Raw genomic sequence first — 19,689 nt, 5'->3', positions numbered from 1 at the left:
TAATTTTCATGCGTTCTTAGAAAATGAAACAAGTATTAAATTATGTCGAAAAAGACCAATAAGCTGCACCACTGGTTATTTACTTTGCTCAAAGATTGCATTTGTTTTATTGTTCCTATACACTTTCATTTAAATATTATCTTCATTATTTTTTAATTAATATCAAACAATATTATGATCACAAAATTGTCCTAGTACAAATGTTACACAACTGAAAGCATATTTTAATTTTAAAGTTCTTATACCTTAAAAGTATAAAACAAACAGGACGCTATCACATTTTTTCACAAATATCAGCGATTTTCAGGTACTATTTTAAAGAAGTAGGAGTCACACTGCAAGGATATTTTGGTTTCAAATTAAAGATAATATATTCATCTCCACGTCTACACCATATTATAGCCGCATACAAAATTTTCACTTATATACGTTTTAACCATCATAATAATCGCAAAAGATTAAAAAAATTGGATTTGATTAGGTACTATTATAGCTAAATACACTGATCTAAGGAAAAAAAATGTACAAAAAAATTGTTGCTTATTTAGTCCCCTGTACGAATAACTTAATTATTTTATATAAAAATAAATTTCATTAAAAAAATAAAAAACGCCCTCAAATTTCGCCCTATCAAGAACGCGGCGAGCGTCGTAACCGCCACTGTACAAGGCGCGCTGATATTGAATGTTATGTCCTTAACGTCGATATTCGTACTGACCTGCTAATTTTTGTAATAATTTTTGTGATAGCGTCCTTAAGCCTGCTATATTATGATCTTAAGATCTTTTTACAGTTTCATTTTACTAGGACAATATTACAAGGTGCTCACTATTATTTCCACCATTTGAAATGTATTCTTTGTCACTGCTTGTTTATAATAATAATTAAATGTATATTTAATCTCTTTCATTGTTATTTTTAATCATAAATTATGTGATTTATTACAACGTATACTTTTATGCAATTTATGAAACTGTATTTTGAAAATGCATTATTTTGTGATTCTTTACATTCTATAATAAATCATTTTACATAAATTTTATACGGTTGTTTTCATTACCGGTTTCGGTTTTGGAGTTTCTAAAATATTTATTACTTTTATATCATTTGTAGGCTATTATAATATTTATGGACGCTTCACACCACGTCAGTCTGGCCCCGTGGTAAGTACCTGAAGGACTTGTGTTACGGATACCAGACAACGGATGTGCTTCAGGGTACAAAATTTTCGTTATTTTTGCAATTGACGCACCGTTTTCGAGATACGAGCCGATTTTGGATTTACACAATATTTTTATATGACTTTATAGGCAATTCATGGTTACTGAGGGTGTTCCAGCAAGGGGGTACAAAATTTTCGTTATTTTTCACGCACCGTTTTCGTCGAGATACGAGCCGATTAAAAAAATGCATTTTCGAATTTATTGTGTTAAAGGCCATGTTATCATGATTTCTGGGGGTGTTTCAGTTGTTTATAAATTAAAAGTCAAATGAAAAGTAGAAACTATTTATTAAAAATAAAAAATAATACAGTCATCACAATCTTAAACATATTAAATTCATAAGAAAATGTACAATGTTAAAGCAAAACGGAAGCCGAGGTAATGAAATGTAATTAAGTAAATTAAAAATAAGAACTAACAGTGATAATAATAATCGAACAAGAGAAAAATTCTAAGTTCCATTTAACGACCTCAACTTCTTGTTACCTTGTCAAAAATTAAAACATTCCAAAACATAACCTGTAGGTCACATTTTTAAATTAAAAAAACGACGGAGAGCAAATAATAAACAGGCTTGGTTTCTGCTTAAAATCGGGATATTTTGGGCATATGATAATAATGCTTATAAACCGATGTTTCGGCAAAAAAAAATTGTCATAGGTACTTTTAGAAATGACAGTATATATTAAAAGTCTATGTTTAGAAATATAATAATATTTCATTTCATGGGTAAGTTTGCACCGTGAAGGATCACTATTACTCCATTATCCCATACATGTGTATTTTTTTTTCTTAATTATTCTTCGCTTAAGGCTGGACTTATGCGTCCGTATGCGTGCGATGACTGTGTGAATGACAGCGCGGCCGTGCCGCTATTGAAATCAATCGTTATATACATTTTTGCTTGTGATATCGCGGTAAATCATAAAGTTAATATACCTAGCGGAATAGAGAAACAAAGGCACTCTTTTTTTTGACACGCACGTTGACAATTTGATCTCAAAAATCATGTTCAATCATGCCTGTGTAAGTGTATACGTACACATATTTTTACACACAGATGAAACCAATTTCGGTTTCGTTTGACAGCTCGAGATTGTTGCTCTATTCCGCTAGGTATATTAACTTTATGCGGAAAAGCGGCCAAACCACGTTCGCGCCGCCGCATAAAAATCCAGCCTAAGGGTACTTGTACTAATATGTATTCTGTGCTAAGGGTTTATTTATAAGCAGTAAAATCAGATGCCAAAAATATCATTGGTTGATTTTAACAAACCTTATACAGCCAGAGACAGATTATCATAATTATGTATTTGGTTATAGTAATGAACAGTAATTGATTTACTTCTCCATACACAAAAATTTACATTTAACTAGCCTATTCGTTCAGACTGGTTTGATGGTTCCATATTTAGAAAATGTTTACCAATTAAATTCAAAAATCCTAAAAATTATATTATCTAATTCAAATATCTATAAAATTGATTACACGACAACACAACGATACGCGACGCAGGCGGCATTTCTAGCTTATACAGCGAATTCAAGTTGTTACAGTAAAAATTGTGCCTTCTCACACCGGAATGGCAGCGGCTGGCAGCGACGCGACGAGGCCGGCAGAGTCGGCTCGCGTCGCCTCTTTTCTCTCCTCAGTATCCATTTTTTGCAATACGATGTTTTCTTTTTTTAATATTATAATTTCTGACGACACAACGGCTTTTCCTGTCGCTAGAACACAGAAAACTATCGCGTGCGGCGGGGGGAGCCAACGCAAGGAGCGTGCGGCACCTCGCGGTGACGCGTGCGGACGCAGGCAGCCGCGAGCACTTTCAGCCGACACATGCGCATTCCGGTGTGGGTCGGCCCTAAGGCATAAAGTAAAATTTAGTCTATGTAAAAATTACCGCATCGCGTTCGTAATAACGCTGACAATGAGTATCAACCATCCCTAACCTAACTAGAAACAAAACATTAGCTACGAGAATCACAAATAAATTCAGTCCAATCATCACAAATTACAGAATGTGTTGTTTAAATATCGTTCGGGAATCATTCTTTACATTATTTCACTGTCATAGAAAAGAAATTTACCGAAAGACATAAACAAGCCGGGGATTAGCCATCGCGTTTTCTTTATCGCTTCTTTATAGAATTGACAATCAACGACGACTTAATAGAATTGGACGCTTATGTTAAGTTCACACATTTTTATTCGGCGATTCAATGCAGAAGGGATAAAGAAAACGTGTTGGCTGAGCCCTCTGGTGACACTGTATTAACAATTATCGAATCAGTGAGTTCATGTTGAGTAGAGATTTGGCAGCCTTTGTGTCTGTCGTCTCCTTCTTTTTAGACGGATCCAGCATGAAGCACTTCCACAATCTGAAAACAAAAACATATAATTTGAATACATTTGAAATCACTATTATTTTTTATGAAATAAGGGGGCAAACGGGTCATCTGATGGAAAGCAACTTCCGTCGCCCATGGACACATGCAACATCAGAAGAGCTGCAGGTGCGTTGCCGGCCTTTTAAGAGGGAATAGGATGACAGGGTAGGGGAGGTAAGGAAGGGAAGGGTAGGGAATTGAGCCTCCGGTAAACTCACTCACTTGGCGAAATACAGCGCAAGCGCTGTTTCACGCCGGTTTTCTGTGAGCCCGTGGTATTTCTCCGGTCGAGCCGGCCCATTCGTGCCACGTACCACGTAACAAATTTTTATTTAATATCGTATCGTTTATTTAATATCGTAATATTGTTATTTCTTTATACGGAAGGGAATTAGGGCACTATTCCTGTCACGCGAGTGTCGTCCACGCGCGAATCATGAGGCCTACAAGGAAACCGTTTTGAGACTCGATCGTATCAGAATGCCGCGTCCTGCTCTAACAACGTCATTTCACGTTTGTTAGAGTAGGACGCGGCATTACGATTCGTTCGAGTCCCCCATCAAATCATTTCACAACACGCGCGCAGCCACGAGCATGTTCACATTCACTTAGGACCTAAGAACTTTGGTGAAACGTAAGGGTCAACTTATAATAGCGCAGCTAGTCGAAGCCCGTCGAAGCGTCAATTTCACAACAAGTCGAACGAATGCGCGCGGATTCGCCAGAGTGCCAGTGATGACGCGTAGATTCGCTTGTGTGCGCTTGAATGCGCGAGAATGCGCGCGCCTTTTAAATTCTCAGAAGTAATATGTGCCTTAACGTTCTGGAGTTAAGGTTGAGTTTGTTATGTTCAGTTTTAATAATTCGCTTCGATGCGCTTCGACTCTGCGCTAGTATAAATTGACCCTAAGGGTTTTCTAAAACGTGTTTGTTTCAAGAAATACATGACCCTAAAAGACGCTAGGTGACACTTAGGGTTGGGAGCTCAGGGTGGCGGTATGGGGATGCCGTCACTAATTGCACCGAGTCCCCGAGAGGATCGCGATGCGCAGTGTACTCTTCGCGCATCGCGACGACAGAGAGAGTCGCCTATGCGAGCCCCGGGAGGGCCTCTGTTCGGTGACAGGAGCATAGCTAAGACAGTGCTTCAAAGAGGACGGGCCCGCTATTGATACGCGGGCGAACGATTGTCGAGCCACGGAGTAGAGTTCACGCGTTCTCGCGACTCGGCAACGGGAAGACGAAGAGTACCGACGGGTTTTAGTGGGTAGGTGCGGTCACTTACCATCCTTACGGCCGCAGCGAGCCCCACATACTCGTGGGGGCGTCCCCAATTCCCCCGGGATGCGTCAATGCATTTCCCGTCGAAAAAAAAAAAGAAAAAAAGGTGACACTCAGGGTTAGGAGGGGGCGTTTGGTAAAAGCAGGAAGGTTGGCATGTCGGTACTCGGTCGCCCATCCCACTAGGTTATGAGAGTATCTTGTGGACTGCGCACACATTTGGGCACTTTAAAATTACTCTTGCGTAACTGGACAGGAATTAAGGGCGCTTTTCTAGTTGGACGTGTCGGTCGCCTGTCCCACTTGGCTAATAACAAAGTAAAAGAATAGAGAGTGCCTAAGTATGTACTGCGCACACACTTGAGCACTTTAACATTACTCTTGCGTAACTGGATTGCAGGGCGATTCACGATTCCCGTTCGACACGGATTCGGAAACTTTACCGTGCGGTCAATGGTCACGCCTAGCGCGGCGAGCGTTTATTGGATGTCGCGCGATTAAATTTCCGAATCCGAGTCGAATTACGCATTGTGAATCAAGGCCCAGGTTTCAACTGGTGCGAGAGTCTTTATATTCAGTCAGCTCGGCCGTCCGCGCCATAGTCTCGTACCTGCAGATCACGAGCTGGTTGTTCGCGTAGCCGTGTCCGCGGGGTAACAGACAGACGGACAGACACACTTTCGCATTTATTAGTACGGATCATCACCTGAGCGTCTCATCGGCACCAGCACTCAGCACCGTCTGACCGTCGGGTGACAGTGCGAGGTGTAACACGCGCGCCGCGTGGCCGGTCAGCTCGGCCGTCCGCGCCATGGTGGGGTACCGCCAGATCACGAGCTGGTTGTTCGCGTAGCCGTGTCCAGAGACCAGCTCCTTGTAGTGCGTGCTCCATACTATCGAGCACACCTGCGAAATGAGGAGAGTTTGAGCAGATATTCAAGTGTTATTTGATGAGTACCCTCGCAATCCTTTTCTTCAAATAATTATTATAATTATTTGAAGAAAAGGATTGCGAGAGTTTTCGCCATATTTCCTTTTGCCACTATATGGCCGGCCATAGACGGACCTTGCAGTCGAGAACCGACTGCAAGATGCGGTTGCCGCATGGCAATCTGCTGCTCAAGCAGTTCTTGAGCGCTCAGTGTAAATTTTAATGCGACCGCTTTAGAACACTTGGTCCCGACTGCAACTTGCAACTCACATTCTTAGATTGACATTCACAAAAAAATAATTCATATATTACCTGAGATTTAGTGTCCACGGTGTTAATATTAGCTCCTGTGTTGACATTCCATATCCGTATAGTGCGGTCCGCGGTGCCGCCTCCAGACGCCAAAATAGACGAGTTCCACGGGCACCAGGCTAGACCCTTAACAGCTGCTAGATGTTGGCTGTAAAATACAAACCATAAATATTATCTATCACTAATACCTTAGCACGATTTTGTAAACACATAACGACAGTATAAATTCAATTCAATCTATACTAATATTATAAAATATGTAAATGCGTCTGTATTCTGTTACCTATTCTTGCCTAAGCCGCTAAACCAATTTTGATGAAATTTCTTATGTAGGTACTTTGAGTCCCGAAAAAGGACAAAGGATACTTTCAATCCCGAAAAAATGTACAGCTATCGCGCGATGAACGATTTTCTACGCAACAAAGTTTTTTTAGACTAGTCGACCAATTTTATTGCACAATATTGCGTAATATTATTGACCATCTACGGTTGATATTGAACGTCGCGCGCCTTCAATCTAATTGTCAAATAAACTGTTCAATACAATTGAAGCGTGACATTGCACAATACAATTGATCGTCTAGAGGCCGGCTAGTAATAAACATTATGGAAAAAACTTGAGAGGCGTCAAGGACACCCGGATGGAACAAAGTTATAAAGAGAGAGAGAGAGACAGAGAGGGAAACACGCGCATGACTTACAACTATATCATTTTTGCTTTAGTTGTATTATATACTGACACTTTTGTGTCATGTCGTTACAACTTTTTCCGTCTAGCCCCCTTTCGCAACGCGCGATAAGGAACTTCTTTCCAAAAAAAATTATAAACCTACTTGAACGAGTACAGGTACTGTGTCTGCGAGTAATGATGTCCCTGAGCTAGAGGCCAGATGTTGAGCAGGTTGTCGTTCCCACCCGACGCTAGATACTTGCCATCTGGCGACCATTTCAGCCCGCAGATCTGGAAATTAATTAATAGAATAAGAAAGAATACATTAGTAAATGTTTATTTTTCTTAAAGTGACAATAATTTTATTAACTCATGATTTGTGACGACTAAAAGTTGTGCAATAGGGACGTTTGACTATTTGACATAGAACATGCTCCACAAAGATTTGTAATAAGTTTTTAAGGGCAGGTATGAATATAGGTTTTTGAAAGGGACAGGTTATCTTTGAAACGTACTTATACGTGGGAGAGCCATGCTTCGGCACGAATGGGCCGGCTCGACCGGAGAAATGCCACGTTCTCACAGAAAACCGGCGTGAAACAGCGTTTGCGCTGTGTTTCGCCGAGTGAGTGAGTTTACCGGAGGCCCAATCCCCTACCCTATTCCCTTCCCTACCCTCCCCTATTCCCTTCCCATCCCTACCCTCCCCTATTACCTTATTCCCTCTTAAAAGGCCAGCAACGCACCTGCAGCACTTCTGGATGCTGCGAGTGTCCATGGGCGACGGAAGTTGCTTTCCATCAGGTGACCCGTTTGCTCGTTTGCCCTCTTATTTCATTAAACAAAAAAAAAAGAAACCAAACAACAAGATGGTATTCTTTTTTTCAATCCGGTGAAATGTGGAGATAGTATTTGTAGTTTTTTTTAACCTTTACTTCTATAGCCCTTAATTAAAGGTGTTGTCAAAGCTTAAAATTACCTCTTGCGTATGCGCACTAATGGTAGCAACCGCGTGGTCTCTCTGCCTCACGTCGTGGTGTACAATCTGACCGTCGCGGGAACCGCTCGACACCACATACAGATTCCAAGCTAGGGAACCCACGCGCGCCGTGTGACCGTCCATAGCCTGGGAATTTAAAAGAGATAAAAAACCTCCCACACAAAACTCTAATAAAAAAAAGTAAAAAAAATAAAAATAAATTTTATGCTTTTAATTCCTTGTCAATTAATTGTTTAAGATCTACAGTGTTTTCTTAAATTGTATTTGTTGTTGTTTCGTGGCGCCTTGGCATGGCACAATAGATAACAAGAATATACTAAGGCTAGACAGACAAAAATTAGTAAGTGTCAAGAATCAGAATGAAAAAAAAGTTGTACTCGTAGGTGGAACAGGTGGAAGTTGCCTACAAGCTTGCATGTAATTGATTAACCCAAAGCTTTCCAGTCTCAAGCTGCTGATGACTAACTATTGCAAAGAACATGTGATATGAGTCAGTGTTCAAACAAAGCAAAACGTTATTTGTTTTAAGGCCAATTCAAATTGCAAACAATACTTACCCTCAATCTTTTAATTTTTTCACAGTCCCACAGTTCAGTAATAGCAGATGAGGTTCCGACGGCTAAATGCGAACCGCCACCTTGTACCCACTGCACCGAGCACACTGTCTCCGAACCCTCCAGCGTCAGTAGCTGCTCTATCTGACCAGTCCCCGCGTTCCACAGGTACACAGAGCTGCCTAGTGCCACAGCTAGAATGTTTGATGCGCTCCAGTCAACTAGATTTAAATCTGAAAACAAAATATCCTTATTAAAATTGTAAATTGATTAAAAACAATAAGGCCAGGCGCACACTAGCGGCCAGGTCGCGGCGGCCATCGAAAGTATGGTGTAGCCGCTGGCCGCCGTGCGGCCAGGTGCGCGTGGTCTATGGCGGTTTCATACTAAGGTATGTATGTCGATGGCCGTCGCGACCTGGCCGCTGCGGTAAGGGCCTTATCACACTGGCGATTAGCGAGCGATTTGAAAGCGACGCGACTGCGTAGCGCACACGCCGCGATTGCGTGGCGTGCACGCAGCTTGCCTTCGGCGTTTTGGACACTCAGCAGCAAAATGGATTCTGATGTCACTTCCTAGACGAGTCTACTATGTATAATAATAATCTGTGTTGACGAGTGTACATAATGGCGTCCACGCCACGCTGCGCTGTCGCGACGTGCACGCCGCGCAAACGCGGCGTGTGCGCTGCGCAGTCGCGTCGCTTTCAAATCGCTCGCTAATCGCCAGTGTGATAAGGCACTAAGGAAGCAGCTGTCTGCTGCCAGAATTATACAAGATGAGAAAAAAGTATATTATGCAACACAGCCATATTAAACAGAGCAACTAGCAAGTATAGGTAACTCCTTTCTGTAATAATACTTACAATAATCATCTAAAATTTCAGGAGCATCCAGAATTCTATCAGGTGCTTGTGGAATGTATCTTGATGTATTTTTTACAGTTGATGGCACTTTGGCCTGTAAAAAATTTTTTAAGTACAATAGAATCGCAATACACAATTCTCATTAAGTTGATTTTTTTTCAAAGAGAGCTACATAAGCAAGAATATTAAAATGTAGGTAATAAATTAAGACCTTAGATAGAGTTATTAACAGCAAAAAAGTATCTAAGAAGAAATTTCTAATTCATTAATTTTTAACCTAGTGAATCTGCAAAGAAAGGTATGATTTATATATTACAGTATTTACATGGTATTTAGTGAGATTTAAGGCAAAGACAAAATAATGAAGAAATAAGACCGACACCATGAGGAAGGTCTAAAAATACCTGAGAATATACCACTCGCAATCTGTTTTGGTATCCCTCTGGTGCGGCCGGAGCCTTGCATGTGTACTGCAACAGTCGCCCGGAGTCCGTGTCGGCCAGAGCTCGGCCGATAGCCTCACCTGTGGCCGTCTGTGGTGCAGCTTCCTCAGATTTCTCATCATCCTTGTTTAGCTACAAATAAATGTTTGACTATAAATTATATGAAATCTTAATATGATATAAATTAAACATGATATTATACATAATTTAATAGAAATGTTAAAAAAATTATACCATAAAGTATTTGACTTTGAGAAATAAATTACCATATAGTGGCATAGATCAAAGTTGGAATTATTTCTTGATGGAATGAATCTGTCAGCTTTATTAGGGGTTTTAGAAGCCTTGTTCGGTGTTGGGGTAGTCGAACGACCTGGGAAAAGAAACAAAATATTACAACATGACAAGAATTCTATACAGTCCTTATGTAAGCTTTAAAGTGAAAAATTCATATGACAGAGTTCTTAAGGCGCTTTGCAGACGACGGGGCAGGGCGGGCCGGTCAATTTCGCCGCGCACGATAGCACAAAGGGAATCCTATATTACCAACGCACACGGCGGACAAAAAGCCCGCCCCGTCGTCTGCAAAGTGCCTTGAGTTCTACAATAAAGAATTATATTTACCTGGAGATTTGTTTTTCGAAGGCGTCTTTTTACCTTTCCTGTTCTCATTTCTTGTAGGAGTTATTACGTTGGTACTGTTATTGCAACTTACATTGCCCGAAACGGATAGTTTTTGCATGGATTGGTTGCAAGAATTCAAGTTGATATTCGATATGTTTTTCAAGGAATTGCTTAGCGATGGGTTGATATTCTCGGTGCCCGACTTTTTTACCCATCGTTGGAGCGGTCCGCGGGTAATAGGACCGTCTAGTTTAGCCAAACTGTTCAGCTCATTGAGGTAATTGAATTGAGCCATGTTTTGTCCAAAAATATGATTATACCTAATTTTCGAAACTGATTGGTTTCGTAAATATGTCAAATAACTAATATAACACAAATCCTACAACTTTGTGAAGAAACGGCATGAATTTAGCACTATTTTTTTCACATTCACAAAACGCAACAACGATTGTTGATAATGGCGACCGTTAAAATTTGAATTTTGACAGATGTCAACGACAATTTCACGTTCTTTTTTTTCATTGCTAGCACAATGCACAACAGTGATTTATGCATTATTCCATTTGCATTTTTCATAATATTTTATTATTTATTAATAATTAGTAATTAATAGCTGATGAGTGATGCCTGATGCCCGCGACTTCGTCCACGTGGTGTTTATTATTCCTTCAATTTTCATTTTTACCCTCCCTGATTTTCATGTTGCAACATTGTACCTATAGGTTACTTTGATTTAAGGGCATAAACTGCGTTAAGCGGGCACCCGCGACGGGCGCACGTCGTTTGAGCACGCGCGTGAATACGCAACGGTCCCCGTCGCAGGACCCGTCGCGGAGACCCGACTTACGCAGTGTCTCCAGTTTAATTTTAACATTGTGCATGTACAGTCGTATCGATGGAGAACTTAATATATTATTACTTAGCAAAACGACGACTAGCAAAAAAAAAAGACAACCAGTGAGCTCTTTCGTTGAATCTTTCGTTGAATGCGGGGAATTTGTTGTAAAGTTTAGTCAATGGAGAATGTTACCTAATTTTGATTATTAGCAGTCCACATTCTATGTCAAAAATAAAGAATATTATATAGTGAAAGAATGACTTGGATACGTTAATTAGTTTCCGATTTATAAGCAAAATAAGTTGTAACGTTGTAACTGTACGACGCGGGCGCCCGGTTACGCTGTGACGTCATATCACAACTGCGCCGCGCGGGCCCCATACAATAAACGTGATTTTTTGGCTTTTTTTGCTCTATCTCAATAATGGCAACAGGTAGGCACTTGAAATTTTCACCAAGACCTTAATTATATGTGTACTTAATTAATTAATAATAATATTATAATGAAATAAAAAACTAAGGGGGGCTCCCATACAAAAATCACAATTTTTGGCATATTTTTGCTATGTAGCGATACTGAACACTTCGTGCGCGAGTCCGACTCGCACTTGGCCGATTATTTATTTGCATTTTTTTAACCGACTTCCTTACTTTTTTTATATTTAACCGATTTTCAAGATTTTTTCGCTATTGTATCGGGTTTAATGCGAATTTGGTACTATGTTCATAAAAAAGGTGACTTCATGATGGGATCCATAAGTAATTGAGGGAATTCCTCGCTATCTTTACTAAAACCGCATATTTATCTGGCTGATATTGTGATTTCGATTCATAATCTGAAGTAAGTATTTCAAATGGAAACTTATAGTGATTTTGGATAAATAATTAAGTATTCCAAGTAAATCTTACCAAAAAGTAAGATTTTGCACCAAGATTTATTATACCATGGTCCGAAGGCGGTGAACAGAACTCCAACCTCCTTGAAGATACATGTTTGGGGGTTTCGGTGTTGTTTTAAGAACTGAAAGCATAATATGTTACTAAGCGCGTGCCGCCCGTAGGCGTAACACATAGCGTCATTAACTGAACTAGCCCGCGCGTGCTCCTTTCGGCGCGCCCCGCGCCTGCCCCGCATGCGTTAAGCGGGTACCCGCGCGGTTTCATACAAAAGTGACCCGTCGCGGGAAGCCGCGCGGCAAACCGTCGCGGGCAGGCGGGCCCCGCGCCCGCGCAACGGAGCCCGTCTCCCCGCGCGACGGTTCCCGTTGCGGGGGCAGGCGCGGGGCGCGCCGAAAGGAGCACGCGCGGGCTTGTTCGGTTAATGACGCTATGTGTTACGCCTACGGGCGGCACGCGCTTAGTAACATATTATGCTTTCAGTTCTTAAAACAACACCGAAACCCCCAAACATGTATCTTCAAGGAGGTTGGAGTTTTGTTCACCGCCTTCGGACCATGGTATAATAAATCTTGGTGCAAAATCTTACTTTTTGGTAAGATTTACTTGGAATACTTCATTATTTATCCAAAATCACTATATGTTTCCATTTGAAATACTTACTTCAGATTATGAATCGAAATCACAATATCAGCCAGATAAATATGCGGTTTTAGTAAAGATAGCGAGGAATTCCCTCAATTACTTATGGATCCCATCATGAAGTCACCTTTTTTATGAACATAGTACCAAATTCGCGCTAAACCCGATACAGTAGCGAAAAAATCTTGAAAATCGGTCCACAATCGGCGAAGTGATCGTTGAACATACAAAAAAATATATAAACAGACGAACATATAACCTCCTCCTCCTTTATGGAAGTCGGTTAAAAAAATGCAAATAAATAATCGGCCAAGTGCAAGTCGGACTCGCGCACTAAGTGTTCAGTACCGCTACATAGCAAAAATATGCCAAAAATTGTGATTTTTGTATGGGAGCCCCCCTTAGTTTTTTATTTCATTATAATATTATTATTAATTAATTAAGTACACATATAATTAAGGTCTTGGTGAAAATTTCAAGTGCCTACCTGTTGCCATTATTGAGATAGAGCAAAAAAAGCCAAAAAATCACGTTTATTGTATGGGGCCCGCGCGGCGCAGTTGTGATATGACGTCACAGCGTAACCGGGCGCCCGCGTCGTACAGTTACAACGTTACAACTTATTTTGCTTATAAATCGGAAACTAATTAACGTATCCAAGTCATTCTTTCACTATATAATATTCTTTATTTTTGACAGAGAATGTGGACTGCTAATAATCAAAATTAGGCAATGATATTCTATGTTACTAATAGAAACTCATTGAAATTAGGTAACATTCTCCATTGACTAAACTTTACAACAAATTCCCCGCATAGCAACCTAGATTCAACGAAAGAGATCACTGGTTGTCTTTTTTTTTGCTAGTCGTCGTTTTGCTAAGTAATAATATATTAAGTTCTCCATCGATACGACTGTACATGCATAATGTTAAAATTAAACTGGAGACACTGCGTAAGTCGGGTCTCCGCGACGGGTCCCGCGACGGGGACCGCTGCGTGTTCACGCGCGTGCTCAAGCGACGTGCGCCCGTCGCGGGTGCCCGCTTAACGCAGTTTATGCCCTTAGGGTTCCGTACCCAAAGGGTAAAAACAGGACCCTATTACTAAAACTTCGTTGTCTGTCCATCCATCTGTCTGTCTGTCTCCAGGCTGTAACTCAAGAACCGCTATAGCTAGACTTCTGAAAATTTCATAGATTGTGTATATCTGTTGCCGCTTTATCAACAAATACTGAAAAAAAAAATATCCACAGCCGAACATAATATAACCTCCTCGTTTTTTGGAAGTCGGTTAAAAATAAAATAAAGTTAATATTTAACCCTCTATTGCATGAATTATGATAGAATGAAGAAAAAATATGTTTTGCTGGTTAATATTGCTTCATAAGGGGTAATTAAGAAAATTATTAGGAAAATAAATTTAGTACTTACCTTATTTTAGAAAATAATTTTAGAAGCCATTAATGGCTTCGTATGCATAACAAGTACAGAATTTAGCTTTGTAAAAGTCTTTGAAGCAGTTTATTTTTTCGGTTACGCATAAAAAAACGTAACAATTTTCACATTTTATATGCGATCGGAACATAGTTATTAATTTTGATGTAGTAGGAGTATTTTTGTCGAGGATTACCTATGTGGTTATATGGTGGAGGCCGCAAAGGAAGACCTTCCGACTGGTCAAGGATGTTTTTTCGGTCAGGCCGAAGTGGTATATGTATGAATAGGTATATTATCCGACGCGTTTAGAAAACTTCGATAGTGCGATGCAGAATTGTAGTACTAGTTGGATCTCCACATATCACCACAATAACCATGCTTTTATTGTATTTGAATTAGAGAAAGTTAGAAAATGATAATTTATCCTTATTCGAGTCAGATCCTAACTTATCACTAATAAAATCATCACCAGGGATAGTTCTTTCGAACTTATTCGTACCATAAAAGCATGCAAGTAAGATCATTGAATGCATACGAAGCCAGAAGTGGCTCCCGCGGCAAATTCAGAAAAAATAGCACAAAAACCAAATCTATAGTAAAACAAATATTACGGAAAGTAAAAAGAACCTTTGAACATTTTAATCAGATTTTTTAACACATGACTATTTTACTTTTTTTAAATTTTATACGTAGCCAAAGTCGCATTAAATGTATTAATGACGCATTAATGACGAAGTAATCGTCTGTTTCATGCGCCCGCGCTGCTAAAAAGTGAAATTACATTCGCGGATGATATTTTGCCATCTGCAAAAAAATACGTTTCGATCCACGGAGAAGTAGTTGATACAGCAGTGAAAATATATTATCCATTCTCATTATAAAAAAAGTCAGAAAAAAAGTTTTAATCTGAAGAGCCAGAAATGGCTTCATATGCAGTAAAGGGTTAAGGGGGGCTCCCATACAAAAAATGTGACTTTTTTACAAAATCCTTAGTTATATTTATACTTTAGTACCTAATTAATAATAAAATTAAAATAAAGTAAATGTTTAAGGAGGGCTCCCATACAAAAAAACACATTTTTTTGTCTACTTTCGCTCTATACCGTACGGAACCCTTCGTGCGCGAGTCCCACTCGCACTTGGCCGATTATTTGACTCTCCCTCAGGAAGGCTTTAAGTAAGCCGGGATTTTAAAGTGTCTATTATAAGATGCTGACCTGGATAAAAAATACAACCACGCACAATAATAATAGCTCCCACACCGGTTTCGGTGACGGTGGCCGGTTTCATTGAAACCAAGCCAGCTACGCAGGAGTAATTTTATAGTGCCCAAGTGTGTGCGCAGTACACAAGAGCACTCTCTATTCCTTTACTCTCATAACCCAGTGGGACGGAAAACCGACACGACCGGCGAGAGATCAGGCGCAGGACCGACTTTTTACATGCCCATCCGACGCATGGATCTTCTTACTTGTCAGACAATCAGGTGATCAGCCTGCATTGTCCTAACCAAACTTGGAAATAACATGTTTCCAACGCCTCCGAGTCAAGAGCCGCGCTCTATACCACTAGACCACGAAGGCGTTCAACCACGCACAAACTCAATGTTTGAATAGGCCCAAAAGTTCTGAATAATAAAGACCATACAAAATAGACAAACAAATAGACAAAAAAAACAAAAAAAACTGACCAATATATTTTAACTTTATATACATATTCCCTTCATTCGGTTTTTAACACCCAGCGACAGCGAGTGCAAACTGTCAACCCAACCCTAAAACCCTTGAAAGTACAGTTCAAATTAGTTGGTACCATGCGGCCATGGACGAATTATACATGATGATTATTAGATTCTAATACTCTATGCTGGTACTAAAGAAAATAATTTAAATTACGTACATAACAGGTGGTACTGCCAATGTACCGCTTTCAAATGAATGTAGATAGCATAGAAATTATAGGCGGATTCTGAGAACACTTTAATTTCATATGATAAGATTTATTTTTTAGTATTTTTATCATTCTTTACTTTTTGTAAACTCATATTTACTTCAGAAATCTGTTTTAACTTTGTTGCCTAAAAAATAATATTTCTTCCTCTTTTTAGTTAATACAGGTTAAAACCTAATACATAATTTGTTTCTTTCAAGTAAAAGCGACAAGTAGCAAATAGCAACGCATGCTGGGTAATGGGTATGCACAAGTTAGATACACCACAACTAAATTAAAGAGAAAGCAATAGGGGATAGACAAAACAAAGGACTGATATAAAAACGTTTATTAATCTTAATCTAATTACAAAAACTTGGAATGTAAATAGGCGAATTGAAAACGAACATAAGAATCTCAAATGTGATGTTTCAATAGTGGCAGACGTTACTTGACTAGAACTAAACTAAAATTTTGACAAAGCAACCATTTTAAATGCAGTGCAGGAACTATCTATAAGTACTGAGAACTTAGACCAAATGGAAAGTAGAGAGAAGATTTTCTACAGAATGATTTTTTAAGTCAGGACTATAGGTTTCTTAAAGGATGTCGATCAACACACAACATGTCGATGTAAGTTTTTTTTAATATAAAATAAGGGGACAAACGAGCAAACGTGTCTAATGGAAAGCAAGAGCAACTACCGTCGCCCATAGACACATGCAAGATCAGAAGAGCTGCAGGTGCGTTGCCAGCCTTTAAAAGTAAAAAGTTAAGTACCTAAAATTTTACTTTATATAGGTCAATTAAAACGAAAAATTTTAGGTACTTATATTGACATGTTGGTCACAAGATTTGCTGCAAGACTGAAGTAAAGACATTTTTAAGGTCAGACCGCACTACGCGAGTCGCGACACGTCTCTTTCATAGAACTGACGTTTGTGAAACGACAGTTCTATGGTCATGTCGCATTAGTCCGGTAGTCCTTTTAACATAAAAAAAAGTTATGAACCAAAATTTTCAAAATATCATTTGTGTACATTCATCAAAGCAAACATCAAAGAGACAAGCATGCAAGCAAGAATTTTGTGAAGCTGAAAGTTTACTTTTATGAAGTATTTGTGTTCCTTTGGTCTAAGATTTAAAAATTAAAAATCTAGAACATCACTAAGTAATTATTTGTAATAATAATTTGTGCAAAATATTAAAAATTACCTAGACATTAAAATGTTATTATTATTACTCAGACTTATTAAAGTACTTTAATTATTATGGTAATGTTCTAACAAACATTTATTATTTTAAAAAGGCTATTATGTATGATTATTACTATTAGAATAAATCATTGTAACATAGTTAATTGTACTTGCAAATTATTTGAACATAACATTTATTTAACATTTAATAATTATTGTTACAGTTATTTAAAATACTACAAAATCATTGAGTTTTACTGTTAATAAAATAATGAATACAGCTTTATATTATTACAACAATTAAACTACATACTAAAATCATTTTATCATCTACAACAATAACTAATATCTTACATCTACTAGCACTGTTAAGTCTTAACATATTCGTAAGCTCAGCTTAACACCAACTTAAGACTAAATAAAAATCCGCTTTTATTATGGGGCAACTCAGGAGTTAGGATTCATAGTTATTTAAAATTATAATACTATCTTTGTTTGTCAATTTCCATCGATAGGTAAAAGCAGACAGGGTAGACAGAATAGTTATGTCTATGTATGTATTGTGAAGCAGATAAGTATTTTTTTATAAGTTGATACTTGATAATAATGATAATCACTTATTGTCATTATGTAGGGAAACTGGGGACACTAGATCCCTGTAGGACACATGTAACACTCAATTTACGGAAATTCTACCAAATAGTTAATGGAATTAGGCGTTACTTTGCGGAAATCCATAGCTTAAAATTTAATTTGTTATTATTTTTAGCAATATTTCGCGAAATAAACTTCCACCTTTAAGTAAATGAGTCAGTGTACGCATAGGCATGCGTACAGCACCTCCCTCCTCCCACACTGCCTATGCGTACACTCGCATGCAAGAACCTGCAAACACCACCACCACACAAAAAATAATGTTGGCAAATCCGTGCAAGGCCCCTCACCACCATGCAGGTTGAAAACCTCGACGCACGTTTCGCTCCAACACCGGAGCATCCTCAGGATGTGGACTCTACGAACAACATCCGTTAAGTGCCGCCACCGGCCAAAACATCGCCTTTTATACACTATCGAGCCCCGCTACTATCCCTTATTCATTATAAAAATCACTGACCTTATTCCTCGAAATGTTTTTGTAATGAGCAAAATTAAAAAAAATGGACAATCCCCATTACCGATACACATATGGTACTTGGTTAAATTATGCGTCGTTGAGTCTAAACACGTGTTATATTACTTAAGAAATGTACACATGAGATCATAAAATCAAAGTGGGGGACCAAGTGTCCCCAGTTTCCCCTACCTTAAATGTCATTTTAATGATAGTCACCAAAAATCGTATTGTAGACCTCATGTGGCAGTGTAATATAAGGCCTTACACCTAAACCCCTTTATACTTTTAACTATTTTCACCACGCTTGCTTCAATCCATATTGCTGTCCTTTTCTGATACGTTCGACAAGCCTCTTGACGGATAATGACTGCTATATGGATTAACGTAAGTGTTGTGTAAGGGCGTTCGCTGCGTTAAGAGTGCGCCCGGCGCAGCCACCCGCGAGGCGTGCTTCTTTCATGTCATCCCATAGAGCAGCGCTGCGTGAGGCGGTTCAGCCGTCGCACGCGGCGCGTGCAGCGGTGCCCACCCCGCGGGCGACGGGTCAACAATCTAGACGTGAAAATTGGGCTGATTGGCTGACGCCTTTGTACACGTCGGCGTCGTCGTCTGTTGGGTAGTTATTATATCAATAAAAAAAACCATAGGTATCGGCGCGATCGAAATTATACTGGCCGCTGCGAGAGACAGGTGACCGTCGCGGCCGCCCGCGCCGGGCACACTCTCAACGCATCGAACGCCCTAAACATTTTTTCTATAATAGACCATTAGACTTGTTGGATAACCGATATTTTAATTAATTTATTAATAAAATTCTAAAATATATAAAAATTTCGTTAAAATATTCAGATAGACTCATACTAAACCTAAGCTGTTCCTTTCTCATAATATTCATACGACTTTCCCATAATATTTCAAATTAATTAATATGAAATATAATTTTGATTCATCATGTTTTGCACAATAATATTAAAATACTTGAGAGATTCGCATTGCTCTCAAGCCAAATATATGTTATAAAAATAAATTATACAATTCATTCTGTTGACATTTATTAGAAATAAAATGCTAATGTGATGAAGGGATATGTTGTTATATAGCTGCAAAAAATAACTGTCTTTTACTTTTTGGGACTAAAATTTAATAAAAATATGATTTTAGTAAAAAAAATACTCGGCAAAAATGACTTGTAGTTTTACTTTAACATAGCTACTTTATTTCAGCACAAAAATTGTACTTACTAGAACATAAATATTTTTAAAACTAATTATTTATTGTGATTTGAAAAACACGTTTTGTATCTTTTTATTCCCATTGTAAACCGAACTTGTCTGCAAAATT

At 38.9% G+C, this 19,689-nt stretch overlaps 1 protein-coding gene across 1 annotated transcript; it reads right to left on the bottom strand.

Annotated features, from left to right (window-relative positions):
* Window positions 1-2,306: 2,306 nt before the first annotated feature.
* Window positions 2,307-10,745, bottom strand: LOC121733567 (cell division cycle protein 20 homolog). The gene is made up of 10 exons (XM_042123858.1): window positions 10,295-10,745; window positions 9,937-10,043; window positions 9,632-9,802; window positions 9,228-9,321; window positions 8,366-8,595; window positions 7,788-7,934; window positions 6,972-7,099; window positions 6,139-6,286; window positions 5,602-5,801; window positions 2,307-3,605 (listed from the first exon to the last, which is right to left on the bottom strand). Exons 1-10 carry the CDS (start codon window positions 10,587-10,589, stop codon window positions 3,506-3,508), a joined length of 1,620 nt encoding a protein of 539 aa, XP_041979792.1. The 5' UTR covers window positions 10,590-10,745; the 3' UTR covers window positions 2,307-3,505.
* Between the last annotated feature and the right edge of the window lie 8,944 nt (window positions 10,746-19,689).

This window comes from Aricia agestis, chromosome 14 (assembly GCF_905147365.1).
Source record: "Aricia agestis chromosome 14, ilAriAges1.1, whole genome shotgun sequence".
Taxonomy (NCBI): Eukaryota; Metazoa; Arthropoda; class Insecta; order Lepidoptera; family Lycaenidae; genus Aricia; species Aricia agestis.
This window is presented reverse-complemented; position numbering and strand designations above follow the sequence as displayed.